This window comes from Condylura cristata, unplaced genomic scaffold (genome assembly GCF_000260355.1).
Source record: "Condylura cristata isolate star-nosed mole 26May11 unplaced genomic scaffold, ConCri1.0 scaffold00031, whole genome shotgun sequence".
Taxonomy (NCBI): domain Eukaryota; kingdom Metazoa; phylum Chordata; class Mammalia; order Eulipotyphla; family Talpidae; genus Condylura; species Condylura cristata.
Window position 1 is genome coordinate 12,889,066 of NW_004567132.1, and position 19,960 is coordinate 12,909,025.

At 41.6% G+C, this 19,960-nt stretch overlaps 1 protein-coding gene across 1 annotated transcript in view; it reads left to right on the forward strand.

Annotated features, from left to right (window-relative positions):
• Nucleotides 1–19,960, forward strand: part of ARHGAP25 (Rho GTPase activating protein 25) — a 76,026-nt gene that overhangs the window by 26,091 nt on the left and 29,975 nt on the right. The window contains exons 2-4 of the mRNA XM_004691347.2: nucleotides 7,463–7,662; nucleotides 14,654–14,741; nucleotides 19,206–19,322. Coding sequence (XP_004691404.1) covers nucleotides 7,463–7,662; nucleotides 14,654–14,741; nucleotides 19,206–19,322 — 405 coding nt within the window. The remainder of the gene's footprint in view (nucleotides 1–7,462; nucleotides 7,663–14,653; nucleotides 14,742–19,205; nucleotides 19,323–19,960) is intronic.

Here is a 19,960-nt window from a genome sequence, read left to right on the forward strand (position 1 = left end):
CACAGCCTTTACAGGCTTGAGGTTTTCAGTTCTCTCTCTCTCTCTCTTTTTTTCTGTCACTGTTTCTTCAAGGCCTGCCAAGTTTTGCAGAGCATAGGTTGGTGGAAAAAGTAACACAAAGTGGTTTATGTGTAACACTGAAACAAAATCTGTGGAGGGCCAGGCAGATGTTTTATATGGTGATGGGTGAGCCCCAGTAGATCCATTTCTGGCTCCCAGGAGGCTGGTGGAGGAGGCTGGCACCATCACTTCTTACTTCATTGATTATCTGACTCTGTGAATAATTCTTCCCTGGTTCCCAATGACGATGCCTTTCTTTACCACTAGAATTTGTGTGTCTCAGTGGGATAAGTGGCTTAGCTGGATATTCAGCTTGGAAAGCAAATTTTTAGCTGTGTAACTGGGGCCAATCTTTTCACTTCTCTGAACTTCAGTTCCTCATCTGTAAAACAGATGACAGTAGGGTGCCTTCCATAAAGCACTAGTAGGTGTTTGTGTGGCTGGCACATGCTACATACTCAACAAACAAACCAGAGATGTCAGGCACTGTCAGATCCCAGATCATATCTTCTGCTTCAGTGAGCACAACTGAACAGACCCAGCAATCTACCAGCTAGGTAAGTCAGCCACTAATTGTGTCAAATATAAAATGCCCGATGATGGCTGAAACTTCTAAAATGTTGTATTTTATTCACCCAACAAATATTTATTTACCTTCAGTTGGCCAGACGCTTCTCTAGGAGTAATGGTTAGTTTGGTGAGGAAAATTGATAAAACTCCCTTCCTTTGGGATCCTACCTTCTTGCGGTGGAGAGTCCATTCTACGTTCATCGTGACACTCTTTTCTTACTTTTATTTTACCAGGAAAAAAAAAAAGTCTCAGCCAGATGCTAATTTCTCCAAAATACTTTGTGGCTCATGATTGCTTACTAATCCCCCTTTTCCTATACAGGAGAATATGGCAGTCATCAAAACTGGGGCCACTGGCAACAGGGTGGTAAGATGCATGTTTGTGGGCCAAGGTGTACAGTAAATATGTTAAACACCACAAATCAGTGTTTGAGAGAGATTCCTCTGTTTTTAAAATCCTGCGCAATCATGACAAACAAGTTAATTAGTTAAAGGAATGAGACAAAATAAGTTTTTTGCTAAAGAGAATCCATGCCATCTATGGTTCTTTTATTTGAACACTACCTACCCTTACCATCACACACACACACACGCACTCTTATCCTTCCTCTTTTTGTTCTCTCAGTGCGACTTTTCTGAGTCAGACATTGTGAGGATTCCCAGGATGCTAAAATGAGTAAGACATGGTCCTTCCCTTCAAAAATCTCTTTATATCTCCAGCACCTTAAAACTTGCAGAAATTTGATAAAACATAAAGAGGTTTGTTCTTGAGGAAATAGGGCCTTCAATTAAACTTTGTAGTCGAATGTACCTTTCTAAGAGAGAGAACTGAGATCAGAAAGTGAACACTTCTTTAAAAAGAACCTCTCACTTTTAAGTAGCCCTTTTTTTTCTTATTTTATATATATATATATATATATATATATATATATATTTGCATCATTCTTCATTTTTCTATAATGTATGCTTTTTCATCTTGATTATAGTAACCATGGCGTTCACACCACCAATTCACCTGTGTACCATCACCATAGTAGGAGATGTGGTACATATACACAATGAAATATTTCTCAGCAATCAAAAAAGGTAAACTCATGCCATTCATGGAGAAATGGATAGAACTGGAAGGGATCATGCTCAGTGAAATAAGTCAGAAGGAACAAAGAAAAATACCAGTGGTTTCACTTGTAGGAGGAATATAAGGGATCATGGGGAAAAAAGTAAATGCAACAAAATCAAAATCATCAGACAACTTATAAACCAGAGACTTTCTTGGGGAGGGGTTGGGGGGGGAGAGGGGAAAGGAAGTAGGACCAAAATGGGGTAGGAGAGCACAAGGGACTGTAGTGCTTTGTATCCTTAAATGGACGCTTGAGAACATGTGAGATTATGTAGATGTGCCCTGCATGAGGGCGTTTTGCGAGAGGATGAGCAAGGCTGAAATCCTGTGGTTGTGTCAGTTACCCTAGTGTATGACTTCATCCCTCCCCCTCAGTCAGAGGAGCTGATTTCTCCACTCATGCACCCCAAGTTTGCTCCTGTCCTAGAGGTGTGCAGTAAGCAACAAGAAGCCCTGGGTCTTTGCTTGGCACAGGATGTAGCCACTCTCATTCCCCTTCCAGGAAGCAGCTGCCTGCTCTACTTCCCAAACTTTTGGGGGTAATGGATTTTCTAACTATATTTCCTTCTCTAATACCTAGACCTGGTGCAAGCTCTCTTTGAAGTCCCAAGGAGCACAGGAACATTTTCTCTCTTGTATTTAAACTTATCAACATTCTCCCAAGTTAAAAACATTTCCCTCAATGATCAGCCTTTTCTCTGTTTTTTGAACATCTTTTGTGTTACTTTCAGATCTGAGATTTTCACTTGCGTCTCTTTTCTTTCCTAACCTTTTTCTTAATTGACAGACTTTCCCCAGAATTCTGAGGCATCTAAAGCACTCAGTCCACATTCACATTGCATTGTATTCAGAAATGGACACCCTGCCTGATGAAACCCACTGTGTTCTCTGACTTCCTTCCCTACTTCTACAGAAGGGTCTCCAGGGGCTGTGAGCTATCAGGAAATGTGTCTGATTCATCTGATATCCCAGAACTCAACACAGTCACTGGTAGATGACAAGTGCTCGGCACTGGGCCTTGAATGAATGGATGGAAAAGGCCCTCTGACCTGTGTCTCTCCCCAGACTTCACACAAGTCTTTTCTTCCCACTTCTCCCTGTGAAACCAGTTTCTGAGGTGTAGTGCTCAGCCTCACAGCTACCTCCCCTAGTTTTCCCATCTCCACTGCCACCTTCCTAATTCAGACCTTGGAATTCATACCTGGAATCCTGGAATCCTTAACAGTGTCCTGCTAAGGTTTCCTTTTTCCCTTACCCCCTTTTCCCTTACCCCCTTACTTATCCTCCTATCATCCTTTCCCTCTTTGCCATTAATTAATATAAAGTTGAGTCCCTGCTACTACAAAAATGTTAGTGACATTGGCCCACATATAATGCTATTGTTAAGAGGTGGACATTGGCTCATCATTATTAATCATTATAATCATTATTCATGACTCACCACACCACAAGATATAACTAATCACAATTCCATGGAGGAGGAAACTGAAACTCAGCTAAGGCTACAGATCTAGAAGCCTGTGCCCTTCTGCTGTGTCACCTTGCCTTCTCTTTGCCAGGCACTGTGTTAAGTTCTGGGAACACAAGGATGTGCCAGGCCCAAACGCCAAGGCAGAGTCCCTGTCTTCTTAACCAGTGGAGGCATGGTTTCTCAGTTAAGAGGGGGCTGAGCCCCCAGGGAAACAAGTCTCCCTGGAAGGCCCCACAGGACATATGACCTTAAGTAAGTTTTGAAGGATACACAAGAACTTTCTCAGAGGTTGAACTAAGTTTTGGTGGGGTGGGTGTGGAGAATATTTTAGCAGAGGCATTACTGGGTAAAGTGCAGGCTAGGTATGAAAGAAGAGAAGAAAATGCAGTGGGAAAACCACAAAGGATGTTGAGCCTTCATCTTTTCAGATGAAAATGTTGGGGAAAACAATGGAGACTTCTAGGCAAGAGAGTAACCTGATGGGGTTTGTTTTATAAAAAAATCAGCGGTATGGAGGTGAGACTGGTAGGATGGAGACAGGTCAGGATTTTATAAATCCAAGGAATGGATAAAAGCCCTCAAAACAAGTGAGGTAGTGAGGAAGGCTGAGTCAGAAAGAGGGAGTTTGTCTGTGAAGACTCTACGTATGGGAAGTTTGGTTTACTGGGAGGATGTCACTCTTAGTGCATCAGAGACATGGAGGTAAGGCAGGCTCCTCAGTGTGTTTGTCAGCAACCCGCAAGGTGGGGAGGGGAAGGCAAAGGTAGTCCTTACACCAGCAACATGCTAAGCTTAGACTCTACCCCGAAAGTGCAGACAACTGGATAGATGCATCTGCAGGCCAGGATAGAAGTCTGAGGTGAAGCAATGTGAATTCTGTGCCCTCCCTTCTCAATCCATTGAAACACAGTTCTCAGGAAATATAATACTCATCTTCACATAGTGAGAAAACACCTTCCAGAGTTCTCCCAGCTTTGTGGACATGAACTGCTACCACATCACCACACATTCAGAGCTATCTAATATAGAATCTAAACTGGGGTAGAGCTGAAAGCAGATAAAATATCTCAAAAGTAGACTGTGAGATTTTTTTGATTGGTTATGTTGGAGGCTCAGGGTCAGAAGATGGGGAGATGAGGGAAGGAAGTGATACTGCTTCCCCAGTTAACTTCTCTGTTCATACTTCCTTTAATTTTTTCTCACTCCCACTTGAAGCAAAAGCCACTAACTTCTATGGCAGAAATGGCATCCCTGGGAATGTGGCTCTTCTTCCATTTCTGTTCTTTCCTTTCTAATACCCTCCCTCACCTGCACACTAAAATTCGGTTACATGACTAGTCTGTATTTTAATCTGGACCCATTTGCTAAGGTAGAAGAAATGACCCCTGTGGCTTCTCCTTCACCAAAGCTATTTTTCTAGAACCTCCAGCTTGATTACTCCATTTCATAAAATGCTGTGTCTTCTTTATGGCCTAATTTGCCTCATGCTTAGTAATGATAATACTCAGATTTCAGAAAATGCTGGTCAGAAGAACTTTCTGTGACAATGAAAATGTCCTCTTCTGAGGGGCTTCTGGGCACTTGAAATGTGGCCGTTATGACCAATGCACTGAATTTAATGTGTTTTGATTCATTTGTCTGTGGCCACATGAACAATGTGCACAGAACAGTGCTAGGTGCTTGTTCTTTCTCTTTCTGTGAGAGTAAGGGGAGTTGCTGACTCCTCTGAGGCCCTCATTTCCCACTCCTGCAGGGTATTCTGTATAAGTCCTTGCCTTCCTTTGCTTCCCTGGTGTGCCTGTAGCCTCTTTTCCGACCCTCATCTGGGTCGGAGCTCCTTCTCCAAGGGCTGGGAGCATGCCCCAGTGTGCAATGACTGGCATACACGCAAAGCTTATCAGGATTATTATTTTCATCATGACAAACAGTTCCATTAATAGCAACAGATTTCTTTGTTTACTTTTTCCTGGAACATGCCACACCCACAAAGAAGAGAGGCTGTTCATAAGAAAAAGAATTCACAAGGAAAGTTAGGCAAAAGTAAGCCACACTCCAGACCAATGAAGCTTTCTTCCCCAACACTGGAATCTTCTCACCTGAGGCCTGACTAGGAGCAATGTGGAGGGCACAGGTGGGAGAAGGCTTGATATGGCCCGAAAATCCCCCTGCTTAGTCACTGGCTCATGAGAGCCACAGCTGTCATGTCTCCAGTGTTTGGGGTTCATTCCAGCAGTGTGGAAGTTCACCCTAGGACTTGTAAAACATGTTCTAGGGCCCAGCATCACACCACATAAGTGAGGATGGTAACATATCACAATGACTGAGTTCTCATCAATCAGCTCCAGCACCTTTTTGGATCCTGTTCCTCCTATAGCACATTTCCAGTGCTGTTAGAGACCTTTGGTTTCTCCTACCTCCCAGGATGGGCCTAACAATGATGATGGTGTTTGGTCTGGTCCTCATAACCACCACAGGACATCCACCTATTTTCTTCCTCTCTTGAGCTGGTGCCAAGGGTGGCATCACTCTTGAAACCATTGAGGATATGGGGTATCTGACGAGAACACAGGCTCCATATGAGGTTAAGGGAGCCCTGTTAGGGCAGAGTCCTTTTTGGACAACAATCCAGGGTCCAGTGGTAAAGTAATAATCCTGGATACAATTAAGTTCTTGGAAGACTCTTAAAGACAATGAAATTCTGGTATTTGAAAGTATACATAAAGAAAGGTTGGAAACTACAGACCTGAAAGGAGATAGAGAAAGGATTCAAAAGCAATGAGAAAAGAGGTTGTTTCAATGTACCATTGATAGGAATGAAGGAAGAGCAAAACTTGTTGATGAAGTGAGGTTTTGAAATAAAGAGGGGAGTAGATGAAACTCAGAGATGACCTCCACCCTTACAATAGGAACTAGTCATCTGTTGATGAAAATCATGAGTTACATTTGCTTACCTTGGACCAAGGACTGTGCTAAGTAGTTTATATATGTTCACTTGTTTAATGTCCACAATACTTTCACAGAGTAGGAGCTATTATTAGTTTAACAAATGAGGAAACTGAGACTCAGGGAAGTTGTGTGTGTTCCCATTATGAAAGAGCCAGGAAGTGAAGAATGGTCTCTAATGGGATGAGGTACAGCAGAGTAAAGGTAGAATTGACTTAGTTCAGCTGTATTTGGAATGTTCTGGGAATCAGCAAAAGCTGAATAAAGAGATTGTGCCAGTAGACTTTTCCCAAAGAGGAGAGGAACACACACACCAGGGACTGGTGAGTATGTAACTGCACCCGGACACACTGGTTTTCAGGGTGCTGTTGATGTTGCTAGGTAAGAAGGAAGGGTAGGCTCAGGGGGACCCCCAGCACATGACTCGATGCCTAGATGTGGAGATGAGGAAGGACAAAGTTTTCCTGAGTGGGAATTGCCCGGGAGACAAGATGTGGAGACCTGGACTTTCCCAGAGATTGGCAGAGCTCATGTGACAGACAAAACCCAACTACACAGTAGTTTAGGGGTCTGGATTCAAATGTGACTTCAGCCTTCTGTTAGGAGGATTCATTTTCCTTTCAAATGCTTGTGCGCTGTTGGTAACATGGGTGTGACAGCCTGACCAAAGGGTGGTAGCTAAAGTGAGCATCCGCTGTAAACATGGTCAGGGGGCAGTGGCCAGAATGGCACTCACACTGGCTAGGAAAATTCCGGAAGTGCCAACTTCCTGCAGGGTCTAGGGGTTTCCAGGGACCTGAGTGCAAGGACTCTATTGACTGTGAGGTCAGTGCAAGCACGCCTTCTTCTCCTCTGCGGAAGAATGCCCGGCAGCTTCCGGCCACTGCTGCAGCAGTGTGGGGCTCACCCTGAGCCCTCAGAGCAAGGCGTTATTTTCTCCTCTTGCTTGTCAGATACTGACTCCCACGCAGGAAAAAGGAAGCACCTTTTGTCAGATGCTGCGGCCACTTCCTTTTCAGAATTAAGGGGCCGACACCTGCGGTGGGAGTGCATGTGCGTTGCGCTGCTGACTTGTGTCTGGTCTCCCTGCTCCATCTGTCCGTGGTGGGAGCAGACCTCCGCGCCACCTCTGCAGGCAGCTGGGGTTTTCTCTGATATAGATCTGGACCCCTGTGCCGACGCTGGCTGGGGCCCCATCTGCTTCTCAGCCCCTTTGGGGGTTCCTCTTGCTTTCTGCCCATTCTTTGCACACTGCTTTATGTCCCTCAGCCAGTCTGCCTGTCTGTTCCTCTCTGTAGCTCGGTCGAGGAGTGTGATGACTGGCGAACAGATGGCAGCCTGTCATCCATCTACCACACCCAACCCGCTGGAAAGGCCAATCAAGATGGGCTGGCTGAAGAAGCAGAGGTCCTTCGTGAAGAACTGGCAGCAGAAGTACTTTGTGCTGAAGGCACAGAAGCTCTACTACTACAAGGATGAAGAGGACACAAAGCCACAGGTACCCACCAGGTTGTTTGTCCCCCTTATCTGGGCTCTTCCTTCCAGGCTAGCAGGAGGCAGGTGAGGAATCCATGAAGGCGGTGTGTAAATTCACAGGGGCTTTCTCGTGAGGGTTGGACACTCATCCATTGAGAGGAAGAGGTCGCTCTGTTCTTTTCTTGATCCATCAATGGAGCACAAAGATGATTGTGAGCCTCCTCCACAGAGTCCCTAGATAAGTTGGCCCAAGTGGAAATCCCCAAATAAGGTTGTTATTCAAGGCTGATGGCCGTCCGGACATGGTGGTGATGCTGAGGGTTCGGAGAGAACGTACTCAGGTTCAGGAAAGTTTTTGTTGGGCTTTCATGTATTTGTTTACTCAATAAATATTTGTTGAATGACTATTATGGACCAAATACAGTCCAGGTATTTGAAATAAACCAAAAAGTAAAGTAGATTAAAATACCTGCCATGTGAAACTTAAAAGATAGGGTGGAAGACAGAAAAGAAGCACAATAAAAAGTTTGTTAGAAAATAGCTAGTTCTATGAGGAAAACATAGAATAGGCTAAGTGTGTTCAAGAATGGGGAAGTGCTACAATTTTTAAAAGATTGACCTCTTTGGAGAGGGAGTCACTTGAGTAAAGACAAGGGAGGGAAGATAATGAGCCAGACAGGTCTCCAGGGAAGAGCCAGGGCAGAGGGAACAGCCAGTTCAAAGGCTCAGGGGGGATCATGTCTGATATGGCTAGGAAATAACAAGATGGTCACTGTGGAGGTAAAACTAGGAATGAGAGAATCACAGGCAATCAAAGGTGGGATGGTGGGCGGCTCTGTCAGGCACAGATTACAAAGGGCAGTGTAGGCTACCAAGAGTGCTATTTACACTGAGGACAGTGTGGAGGATAGTGTGGGCCCTCAGCAGAAGGGAAACATTCTTTGACTTTTGTTGTAAAAAGATAAGCACATTCAAAAAAGACTCAGGGTCAAGGGAAGGAGGTAATATAAGTAAGAGGTTATACTGCTTAGAATCTCAGTGGGAATTGTGGGCTGGAGGAAAATGATTCAGACTCGGAATATACTTTGAGAGTAGAATAAACAGGATTTCCTGATGGAGTAGATGGGGCTAACAGGGCTTTCATCCTAAATCTTTGGCAGAAGTTTTTTCTCCCCACCTCACTGAGTCTTCAAGACCTATGTGTTTGGGAGACTAACAGGGGTGTTGTTAATAATGACCCTCAGGCTCCACTTGTAAAGTGGATGTCTCAGGGCCACCAGGTAGAAGAAGGCTTGAGCAGAAGAACTTATCTGAGAAAACGGACTTTGGAACCTTCTAGAACCAGGAAAAAATCCCCATATGAGGGGTGAGAATATTGGGGGTAGTTTGGCAGGATATGGCAGGAAATAAACAGGTTATTTTGGAAAAAGACAGTTCTCTTTAGGGGTGGGCCTGGGACCTGTGACAGATCAGCAGCACCTGGTTAACCAGACCCTTCACTTAAGGGCTGGGCTGTGAGTGAATGTCACTGAAGAACCCACAACAGACCGGTTCTTACCTAGTGTCCTATGCAAGCATGGTAACCAGACTTCCTTCACTTCATGTACAACCCAGGCACTATGAGAGTCAAGAAGGCCAAGATAGGGTGACTGGTACTTTTCTAGCAGATTCAGAAAGTCTTCCCTTCTGCAGAAAGTAAGGGAAATGGCAATAATGCTCGTATGTTCCCTAACAATGGAAAGGGAACCTTGGTGGGCTTTACTTTCATGCAAGTTTGTGAGAGTTCAAGGTTGTGTTCTTTTCCTGCCTCGACTACTGTTTGGCAACATAATTTAAAATTTTTTCTGGACCCCACTTACTTATTTTGTAAAACGGCACAATAATACTTGTTTTGCATTTGTCACAGAATATAGTAAGCATGTGTAAAAACAAACAAACAAAAAATTGTTTTATAAAAGCATTAGCTAATAAAGTGTAAAATAAGTTATTGAAGGTACCTAGCTTTTCTCCCTTAATTCTGGAAAAGGAAGCTCATAGTCCTGTGAGAATTAAATTAGCCCTGGATAATTAGACAAAGCTTCGAGGATGACAAGTATGTTTATTTTAGGAATTCTATTATTATAATATGTCAAATCAATAGGTTGAGATCAATAAGTCAAATGAGCAAAACCACACAATCCCTAAAGAGATGGCTGAAAAGGGAATTTGATAAAATCTAATACTCATTCTAGATACAAAAAAAAAAAATTAACTTTTAAGAATAAAGTTTCTGAAAAAGATCAAATATTTTTACTTTATATGGTTATATATGTATTTTGACTACAAAATGTATATGTATGCATAGTAGGAAATTTGGAAGATACAGAAAAGCACAAAGTGGAAAATAAAAAAGATCTCATTGGCATGATAGCTTTAGCTTTGCTCCTACCTGTACATTTAAAAAATTAGTATAATAACATTCTTTGATTTAAAAATGAACAGTATATCATGATAAATGCCCCTTATTATTAAATATTCTTCTAAAATGGCACACCAGTAACCATACCTATTGTACGGATATTCTAGAATTTTTTTTATAGACTTCATACATTCATAATTGTCTTATTATGAGAAAAGTGTTCTTATCACACTACCATTTAACATTGTTTTGAGATTCCTAGGTAGTGCAAATATCTACAAATAAAATAAAAGTTAAATATATGAGTTAAATTTTGGGGAAAAAATGAAGGTATGTTTCCATGTTGTTTTACATTTTTCATGATTCTGGTGAATTAAAGACTTAAATTGTAAAAAGTGAGTTGATAAAAGTACTGAGAAGCAAATGTGTTTCTCTGCATAATCTCCAAATTTTAAATCATATTTTATAGATTTACCATTTGTTTACAAAACTATGATTTGAGTACAGTGTACCATGTATGTGTGTTCACTCCCCCACCACCAAATTTCCACTGCCATTGCACTTATCAAATTGACCCACTCCACCCATTACTCCCACCTCCTTCCCTTCCCTTCTAAGAATATTTTTCAAGGTCTAAGAGCTATTTTTTTTGTTGTTGGAGGCAGGAGTTTTAAGCATAACAATGAAGACAGCATAAGGAAATGGCTAATTTAATGGTATAAATAAAAATATGTCTATCTTAAAAAAAACAACATAAGAAAGTGAGAAGGCAAAAAATAAACAGAAAAATTTTACATGGCATATGATAAACAAACATTATTAATAACTAAATCATTCTTTCAAATCTACAATTTAACTCCAACCAGCTCAGCTGAAGAGTGGCAGCCAAATGACACAACTGACACCTTCTCCAAGAAATATCCTAGCCAATAAACATTCATTAAAAAGTTCAATCTCGGCAATAAAGACTTACTGTGTAAGCCAATGAGATGCCACTGTCTCATTATCAAATTGGCAAGAATTTTCTAGATTTGAGTGTGATAAGGAGTAGGGAACAGGAATTCTCATAGAAAGCTGGTGGAAATCAGAATCCACACAGCCTTTCTGGAGAGTAATATATGCCTTTTGCAGATTCTTCAACTCTTGTGTTTCTAATTCTAGGTATTTAATAAGTTTATGATTAAAGTTATCATAGGTACTCAAATTAATTATAAAGAAATAAATAAAAATAATTTATAAATTCACCACCATGCTATTTATAATAAAGATGTGAAAGCCATACCCAGGTAGGGGCTAAGTTTTATCAGAGGTCTTTTCTATATCTCTACAGTGGGTACAGAGTCTTACTGTTTTGTAAAACAAAAGCCAAAAATTACAGTTTACAACAGGATTATGTATGTACTAATCCCATTGTTGAGGAGGAAAAAACATGACATTGTATTTCTGGGAAAGATATGAAAATATACAGACATGTGAACAGTAGTTATAGCTGAGTATAAATTTTTATTTTTCTTCCCCCCCCCAATTTTTCTACAACTAAAATATAACTTAGTTATAGCTTTTAAAATAATACACACATTCTCTTTTTAAAACCCACCTCCCCTAAACAGAAAAACCCCAATAAGTTTGGACCAATCATATGAAAAACAGCCTCATTTACATTGATATATAAGAGATTGTCTAAAAGAAATAATAAAATAAACATGATTCTGTTTACAATGGGGAGCACTGGACCTAACATCCACCAAAGGAGATGAGAAAAGAAATCATGCCAGACCCCAGACCCCGTGGCATGTACTTCTGGGAACCTAGGGGGTCAGTGCATTTTCTTCACTGAGGTTTCAGAAAGGTCTGAAATCTATTATTTTTAGGAAGTCTATTAATATAATATGTTAAGTCAATAGGTTGAGATCAATAAGTCAAATGAGAAAAGCCACACACTCCCTAAAGAGATGGCTGAAAAGCGCATTTGATAAAATCCATTACTCATTCTAGATACAAAAAAATGAACACAATGCTCTGAAAGTCTGTGACCTAACTTCTATAACTCATTCCAACCATCTTGCCTCAGGGAGATTGTCTAATACAGAATTCCAGCAAATTGTCCTTAAGTCTCTGCTCTGGTGCTGATTTTAGAGATTCTTAGCTTTGCTGTGCCTTTGTCTCCCTGCTTCTGGGAAGTCACCACAGGCAGTTGTGTTTCAGTGGTGCTCACAAATATTTTTGGTGGAGGAGCAGATGTGAATGTAACATTTGCATATTTCTGTGGTGTAACTCCTTCCCCTGCCCCACACCATATGCTGGCTATCAAAGAGACTCTACGGGTCAGAGCTGAGAAGTGCCCGAGCACAATGCTATATAGTATTTCCAGTACACAGACAGACTAGATATCAATAATCAGAAGACCAGAACTCATAATAAATGATAATAAATAACTAGAAAGTGATGAGCTTTGAGGATTATTACATTTATTTTTAATGCTTCACTGTAAATTTATATAATCCAAGTTTTCTGTAATGCCTGTGTTTAACAATTGATTCACAAAATTCCTGAAACTGTCAGAGCTCATTCTCCTGAGCCAATACAAGCTGGCTCTGGCACACTGCTACCACAATCACTCCCTGCTGCCTTGGCCTCCAGAACAAGGCTCGTTCCTCCCATCTTTGTACAGAGTCCACCCTGATCAACTTGTAAAGATGGTGAATTTGACCACGAGCAACTTGGCCCTACATTGTCTAGGACAATTCCTTTTTCCCCATTAGTGTCCCTACACCAGCCCCACTATCTCTTGTACTTCTCACTCTTCTCTCCCACTCTGTTCATTCACCATGGTTGGGCTCAAAATTTGGAAAGGGTTTGCAGCTTGCCATTGACGGCTTGGTATGAATCAGTTTAACATTGATGGTTATTTCTTCTCTAAGGGCAAATTGTAGGGAAAGTTTTTCTTGCAATTCTAGAATCCCATTGACTGAGGTTTAAGTTACAACTTTCCTATTAACTAGCTTTGTAATCTTTGATTAGCTTATTCATTCCTCTAAGACTTACTTCTTCACCAGCCAATTGGGAAAAGTCCAGATTGCCCCTCAAAAAGTTCTTAAGTTAGCATATGTAGGGAATTTAGCATAGAACCTGGCACCTGGTAATTACTCAGTAAATAAAGATATAAATTATATTTACATATTTATTTTATTTTTACTATTTTTGGAAGAAATGACTTAGGGTATCAAATAATAGTTTTTAGAGGCACTTAGGAGAGGCAGGTGTGTCTTTAGTGTCACTTCCCTTGTTTTCCTAATCAGCAAAATCCCTCCTTGTCTATAACTAACAAGGCTGTTTAATTCTCCTCCCCCCCCCCTCCCCCACCCCCTCCTCACCAGCCTTCTCATTTTCCCCTCTTTTCCCTCTTCCTCTCCTTCTTCCTTTTCTGTTATTTCTTCTCCCTCATTGATCTCTTTTACTTCTTCTTTCCTACTGAGTCCCAGTCATTTTGATTTCTAGACCATGAAGAAACAGTTAGGCTTTCAGGCTCCTGAACTGAGCCTTAAGACACTTTTACTTTATTACCCCTCTGTTGCCAACCCTTTTTTCCACATTTCGCTCTATAGTTAAGACACAGATGTTTATTCAACTAAGAATCAGACATGCTACTTTTGACAGCCAACATGACATAAACCGAGTAATACAACTGAATAACTTTCATGCAGTGGCTCAGACTGGCAAAGTGATAAATCTTGTATGTTCTTGACAGAGAATTATCATGGAGAGCTAATGATATATTGTACAAGAATGTGTGCTATTCATGACAAAGCACCGAGCATACGCTTGACAGAAGTGCCTTGTTTTTCTGATAACTTACTTATTTGTAAGTGCCGGATATCCTACAATACCCTCTCCCCCTGCTGTATAGCCATACTCCTTCTCTTCTTCACTCCCAGGGGTACATTAAACTGAACAGTCCCCATTACCTTGGCTGGGATGCTAAGGAGACAAATTTTGAGCCCTCTTCTGAGGTAAATTACCACTCTGCTACTTACTGTGACATTGGGTAAATTCTAGAACCCTTCTAATGCCCAGTTTCCTCATCTTATACACACACATAATGATATGTTGTTTGGAGGATTGCTGAAAGAACTAAATGAACAACACATTCAAGGTATGTATCCAAGGAGCAGGCTGCTGGAACGTACTCCCCACTCCTTACTCCTGTTAAGTACCCCAAACCCTTGAATGGCTACCTGTGCTTCAGTCTTCAACAGCCACCCTGGCAGTCCCGCCAGTGCTATGATCCACAGCTCAGCATTGCCGTCACAAAAATCAAGTGTCTGTTTTGGCCAGTTGTCTGGCCATTGGACAAGTGGAAAAGGCAAGTGTTGTGATGGCACCCTGTCAAGTACCATGTCCTTTACTCTGTTGCTTGCTGTCAGGTAGCTGCTCTTTACTCCAGTAGAGGCCCCTGTAGAAGGACCCCATTCCCAGCTGAGATGCTAGCTTCCCATGTTCCTTTCCATTCCTCCCCTCCCCCATCATCCTATCTGTTCTCCAACTTAATTTCATTTATAGTTCATGGATGATAAGATTGCTACTTATCTTACACACCTGACTTTTGATCTTCCAGGGGTGCATGTATCTGCCAGGATGTACAATCAAGGAGATTGCAACAAACCCAGAAGAAGCTGGGAAGTTTGTCTTCGAGATCATTCCAGGTAGGTGATAAAAGGTAGAGACAGAGGTGGATTACATTCCCAGTTTACTTCTGGAAACTTGAAATTAGTGAGTCTGTCAGCTAAACAACCAACCCAGGGAAAGCGCATACTAGTTCTGCATTTGCTTAACAAAAGTACACTAGTTGATTCACTAGCATCAAGTGAACTTAGTGGGTTTGCAAACTTAGTCCAAGTCCGTAGGCCATTCACAGGGCCTGCTTGGAACCAGATTTTGCACTAAGCACTGAAGCTCTAATCTGAAAAGAACATCATTCTTGCTCACTAAAATTAGCTGAGTCTAGAAGGTGAGAGGGACATTTACTTAGTAGCTAAAACAAGAATTGAGCCGATTGAAATTGTCACTTCGGTAGGTCAACACCAGTCAGCAGCCAACAGTCTCAGGGGGTCCAGAATGTCCTCAGAGAAATGAAAGTTTCGACTCCCTTGGCACTTGTTAGGTGCTGTCATTTACCTACTGCCCATGTGACTAGCACACTGGAGAGTAGCTCTTCCCAATCAAGCGTTACAGTCCTGTCAAGGACAGGACATTTGTGTTTCTGCTAATCTTCTCCCAGACTACTTCTCCCCATCTCTTGCTCCTTTTCTAGCCCCAGAACCACATGTCTGGCTGGGGAACCAGGCTGCTGACACAGCAGGGGAGACCACAGTTCCCTGAGTACCTCTTCCTTACCAGTCACACCCGGCAGCTTCCAGCTTAAGAAAGCTGATGGAGCCATCAACAAAGCAAAATTGTTAGACGTGCCTAGTCCAGAGCCAGCCTCCCCCCACCACTATCTGTTCAGTTCAGCTCATTATCAGATGTCACCAGGCTAATTAATTTCTCCCTGCCTTCATTTCTTTATCTGTAAAATGGGGATACTGATGATGAAAGTAAAGGAATGCATGTGATTTTTTGGGCATAGGCCTGGTCTATAGTTATTACCATATAAGTATTTAGTATTTTTGGGATAATTGGAGGAAATTATACTGCAGAAACCAGTCCTAAAACTCGCTGTAACTATTTATAGACAACAAAGAAAAAAAATTTTTTAAATCATGCTCTTTTACCCAAACGTCCATCCCTCTCTCTTCCTCCTCATATAAGAACTTATTTTTTCAGTCTCTCCTCACTGGGAAAGCCCTATTCCTTTCATGGAAGTCTTCTTCCACCCGCAAGATGCCTTTCGCAACATAAATCATGGGAGACAACCATCCATGCTAACACATGTCTGAGAACCTGAATTTTCTTTTCCTTTCCTTCTTTCTTTTTTCTTTTCTTTTTTCTTCTTTTTTTTTTTTTTTTTGAGAATCTGAATTTGCCATCTAACCCAGCTGAAAACTGCAGTGTCAAATTCACTGTGGCCTTTGCACCAGAAGTCCAGTTCCTTCAAAGATTGTTGGGCTAGGGTAGGAAGAAGATTTGTCTGCTTATATCACTCACACTTGCAGGGACTGCTGGAGGAAATCTTGGAAAAGTTTTTACACGCACACACACATAATACCTCATAAAGAAATATTCTCAGGCAATAATCAAGTAAGGAACTATTTTCCTAAAGACACTTTCATCTCTTAATGCTTCACCAACCAAAATGAGACAACCCTTTTTGTTCTGATGTAAAGAATTTTCAGTTCCTCTTTTTGTCATGCTCTGTGCAAGATAATTTTTGTACAAAGATGGCATAAAACGTGTCCTTTCTAATCAGGGCCCTCTCTCTGTGATCACCAGTTTTAGTTTCATAAAGGCCACAGAAGCTTTCATTATAATTAGTTTGTGTTTGCCTTTAGTTTGAGCAGGTCTTAGGGCAAACTTCCTTCTTCCTGCTTATCTTTGGCAGGGTGACTATCTGTTCTTCTACTCAGAGAGAGTCACAGTGGATGGGGGCTTTATTCTTTCTGTTGAATATGCTGCAGTTATTATCATACAACCTTATGAAATATTGTCATTCAGTCATACAGTAAATCTTCTGAGAGCCTGCCATGAACTAGGGCACTATTCTAAGAATTTGGAATCCAGAAAAAACACAACAGCATGCATGCAGCTTACAGTATGACTGAGGGAGACTGACAACAAACAACATATATGAGTATAGTGTAGTCTTTATGGTGAGATAATTGCTATGGAAAACATTGAGGCAAAGAAAGAAGACCTGCTGGCTGAGTGAGGATGGTGGAGATTTGCCATTTTAGGTAGAGCCGGCAGAGTGGGCATTTCTAAAATGTGACCTTTGAGCAATGATATGAGGATTTAAGGCACTTAGAATAGGGACTGTCTGGTCAATTTGGGGTCAGAAGATGAACCAAGTGTATGTATGGTGGAATCACATTCCAGTCAGTATAGAGTCTGGCAGGCTATTTCACACACTCAGGTGACATGAAGTAGGCCAATGTGGTTAGAGTGGAATGGTGCAGGAGAAAAGAGGAGGGGAATGGGCAGGTGTGAGCATAGATTTCACAAAAAGTAAAAGATTTTACTTTTAAGAAGTTCAGTTTTTATAGTGGCAGGATGAGAAGCTTAACTTATGCTTTAAAATGGTCTAACATTTTAAAACTTTTTTTTGTTGTTGAAAATTAAAAAGAGCAGGGAGACCAGTGAGGAAGCTGTTGTAAAAATCCAGGTCAAAGATGGTAACAAAATGGGTGAGAAATAAACCAATTTCTGGACACATTTTGAAGGCATTAGAGTACATCTGCTAATGGATTGTATGTGCAAAAGAGAAGTCAAAGTTGATGCCACGATTTTTTCCTAAAAAAGAAGGATAATTTTGCTGACTTTTGTGCATGGTGCAAGTTTTGTGAAGAAAGATCAGGCCTTTAATTTCAGACATAGTAAGTGATTACCTCAATTTTAATGAAAAGTAAACGATTTTCAGTCTGATTTGGCTAGTGCTGTCATAGAGGTAAAGATAGGATTTAAGGCACTTAGAATAGGGACTGTCTGGTCAATTTGGGGTCAGAGGATGAGATGCTAAGAAAGGTCTCACAAGAAGGTGACAAGAACATCTTTCATGAGACAACTGTCACATTGTTCATGAGACAAGCGAAAAGTCTATCAGAGAATACAGTGAACTAAAAAGGCATGGTGGGAAAGGCCATTTGATACATTTGGCAGTCAAATTTGAAGCAATATGGGCTAGTGGGAGCTCTGCTGGGAGAAAGGAGACTGAGGTCTCACCCTGAGCTTGTTAATCATTTTTTGACTTCCATTGGGCAGGTTCCTCTCATGTCTGGGTTTCAGTTCCATTGTCCGTAGAGTTATCATTATTATCTGGAAATGGTCTTAGATCCCTGTTTTATTTCAAAGGGATACCTAAATTCTTACCAAATTTTTTTATTCTCTCCTAAGCACTTTGTACTTAACTATTTTCCTTGTGGAAACACACAGCTCTCAGGATGTCTGTGAATGGTCAAGGCTTCACAGACTGTCCCTTCTGGTCAGAACAACTGATGATCCAATCATCCAATATAAGATGGATTCAGAATCAGGTTATCCCAAAGGGCAAAAAGTTGAGGCTCAGTGATATGAAGATAGCTTCAAGAGACCAGACTCAAAGGGAAATTGAAAGTCTTTTGTTGTCTTGAAATTAAAATATGTTTGGGCAAAAACGATTGATGTCCTGACATTGTGAGAATGGGGCAATGTCTACAAAGACACTTTGAAATTTAATAATATCCTTTAGTTGAAAAATGTTACTTCATTTTCTTGTTCTTCCTAAGACTTATGTTTGATTTTCTTTTTCTCCCTCTCTTTTTCTCTTTTTCTGTCACTTTCTCTCATTCTTTCTCTTGATCTCCGACCCCCTTTCCTTTTCCTCTTTGTCATTTACTCCACCATTTTGTCCATCTGAAAACACCAACCTATGAGACACTACATATGTTCACCTGTAATCTTATGTTTAAAGCAAAAATGTTAATAACATTTTGTCCATCAAGCATGTCCATCAAGCATATATTGAGAACCTATCTGCCATTTGCAATAACTTGTGCAAGAAGCATCAGTTTCCTGAGAAAGGCACATACACATGTTCATGGTCCCTCCCACCTGAGAGGCTGCTTCTCTCACCACTCCCACAGATGAACAAGGTGGGGAGGAGGCTTGGGAAAGTATCCCTGATTGGAGTGACTGACTTAAGTCTTTAGACTTCTATAGGTTCATCCTGACTTTAACACTGATACTATCCTTTGAAGTTCCTCTTCCTTTTTGGTAGAAAATAGTTTCTGTCTTCCACAGAAATCGCTCTCATCCAAGTCATCCCTGTTTATAAACCATAGTATTCAATTATTTGTCTCCATAGTTAGGGCTTCAGCATAAACACAGAGAAGGTGTCGATATTCAGCCCCAGATAGGAATTTTTAGTTGTTTGACTGGTCGTTTCATCGCCTCATAGAAGCAATTTAGGTTCAGTTACCCTTGCTTTGGCTCTTTTACTATTCAGAGACCTTGATTTGTGTTACTTTTCTCTCCAGCCTCAGGGGAGCAGAATCGTATGGGACAAGACCCCTATATCCTCATGGCTGGTTCCCAGTCAGAGATGGAAGAGTGGGTTAAATTCCTCAGGAGAGTCGCTGGCATACCCTCTGGAGGTAAGGAACCCTGCAGACTTCCCAGGCAGACTTCTGGGGGAAGGGAGATGGGAGGAGTAGCTGGAGACAGTGGCCAGAGGAGACCAGAGGACAATTCTGAGAGCTTACCTACTGCCAAGCCTCCAGCTCCCCTCCCTGGATCCTCTCTCAGAGCCCACTTTGCATTATCCGAAAGGGCTACAGGCCCTTTCATCTCTTTGGTAAATGTGTGTGTTGTCCTGAAGCAAAACTTTCAGGGGCTCAGGTTCTCATCTGTAAAATGAATGGGTTGGTCCAGTTGCCCCCAGTCCCATGGCACAAACATGGTGCAGCACTGTGAGCGCTCCTGGTTCCAGAAGTTTGGGGAAAGTGGGGTGGAAGATGGGAGATGTTGATAACAAGAGCTGTGCTGAAAGCTATGTGAGGCTGATCCATCCAAAAAATTAAAGCTGCTTTTCAGAAGAGAGGTGGTGAGATGAGGGAGAGGGCCAGGCTTGTATCTACAGACTGACAGTGAGGGTGTAGCATTTTTCTGGGTTGTTACATGGCTCAAGTATTTGAGCAGTCTAGTTTGGGGATCTTGGTGCTATGTCCACACAGAAGGGGAGCCCACTTGCCAAAAGCTTAAGTGAAGAAACACTGAAATGGACACCAGGTGA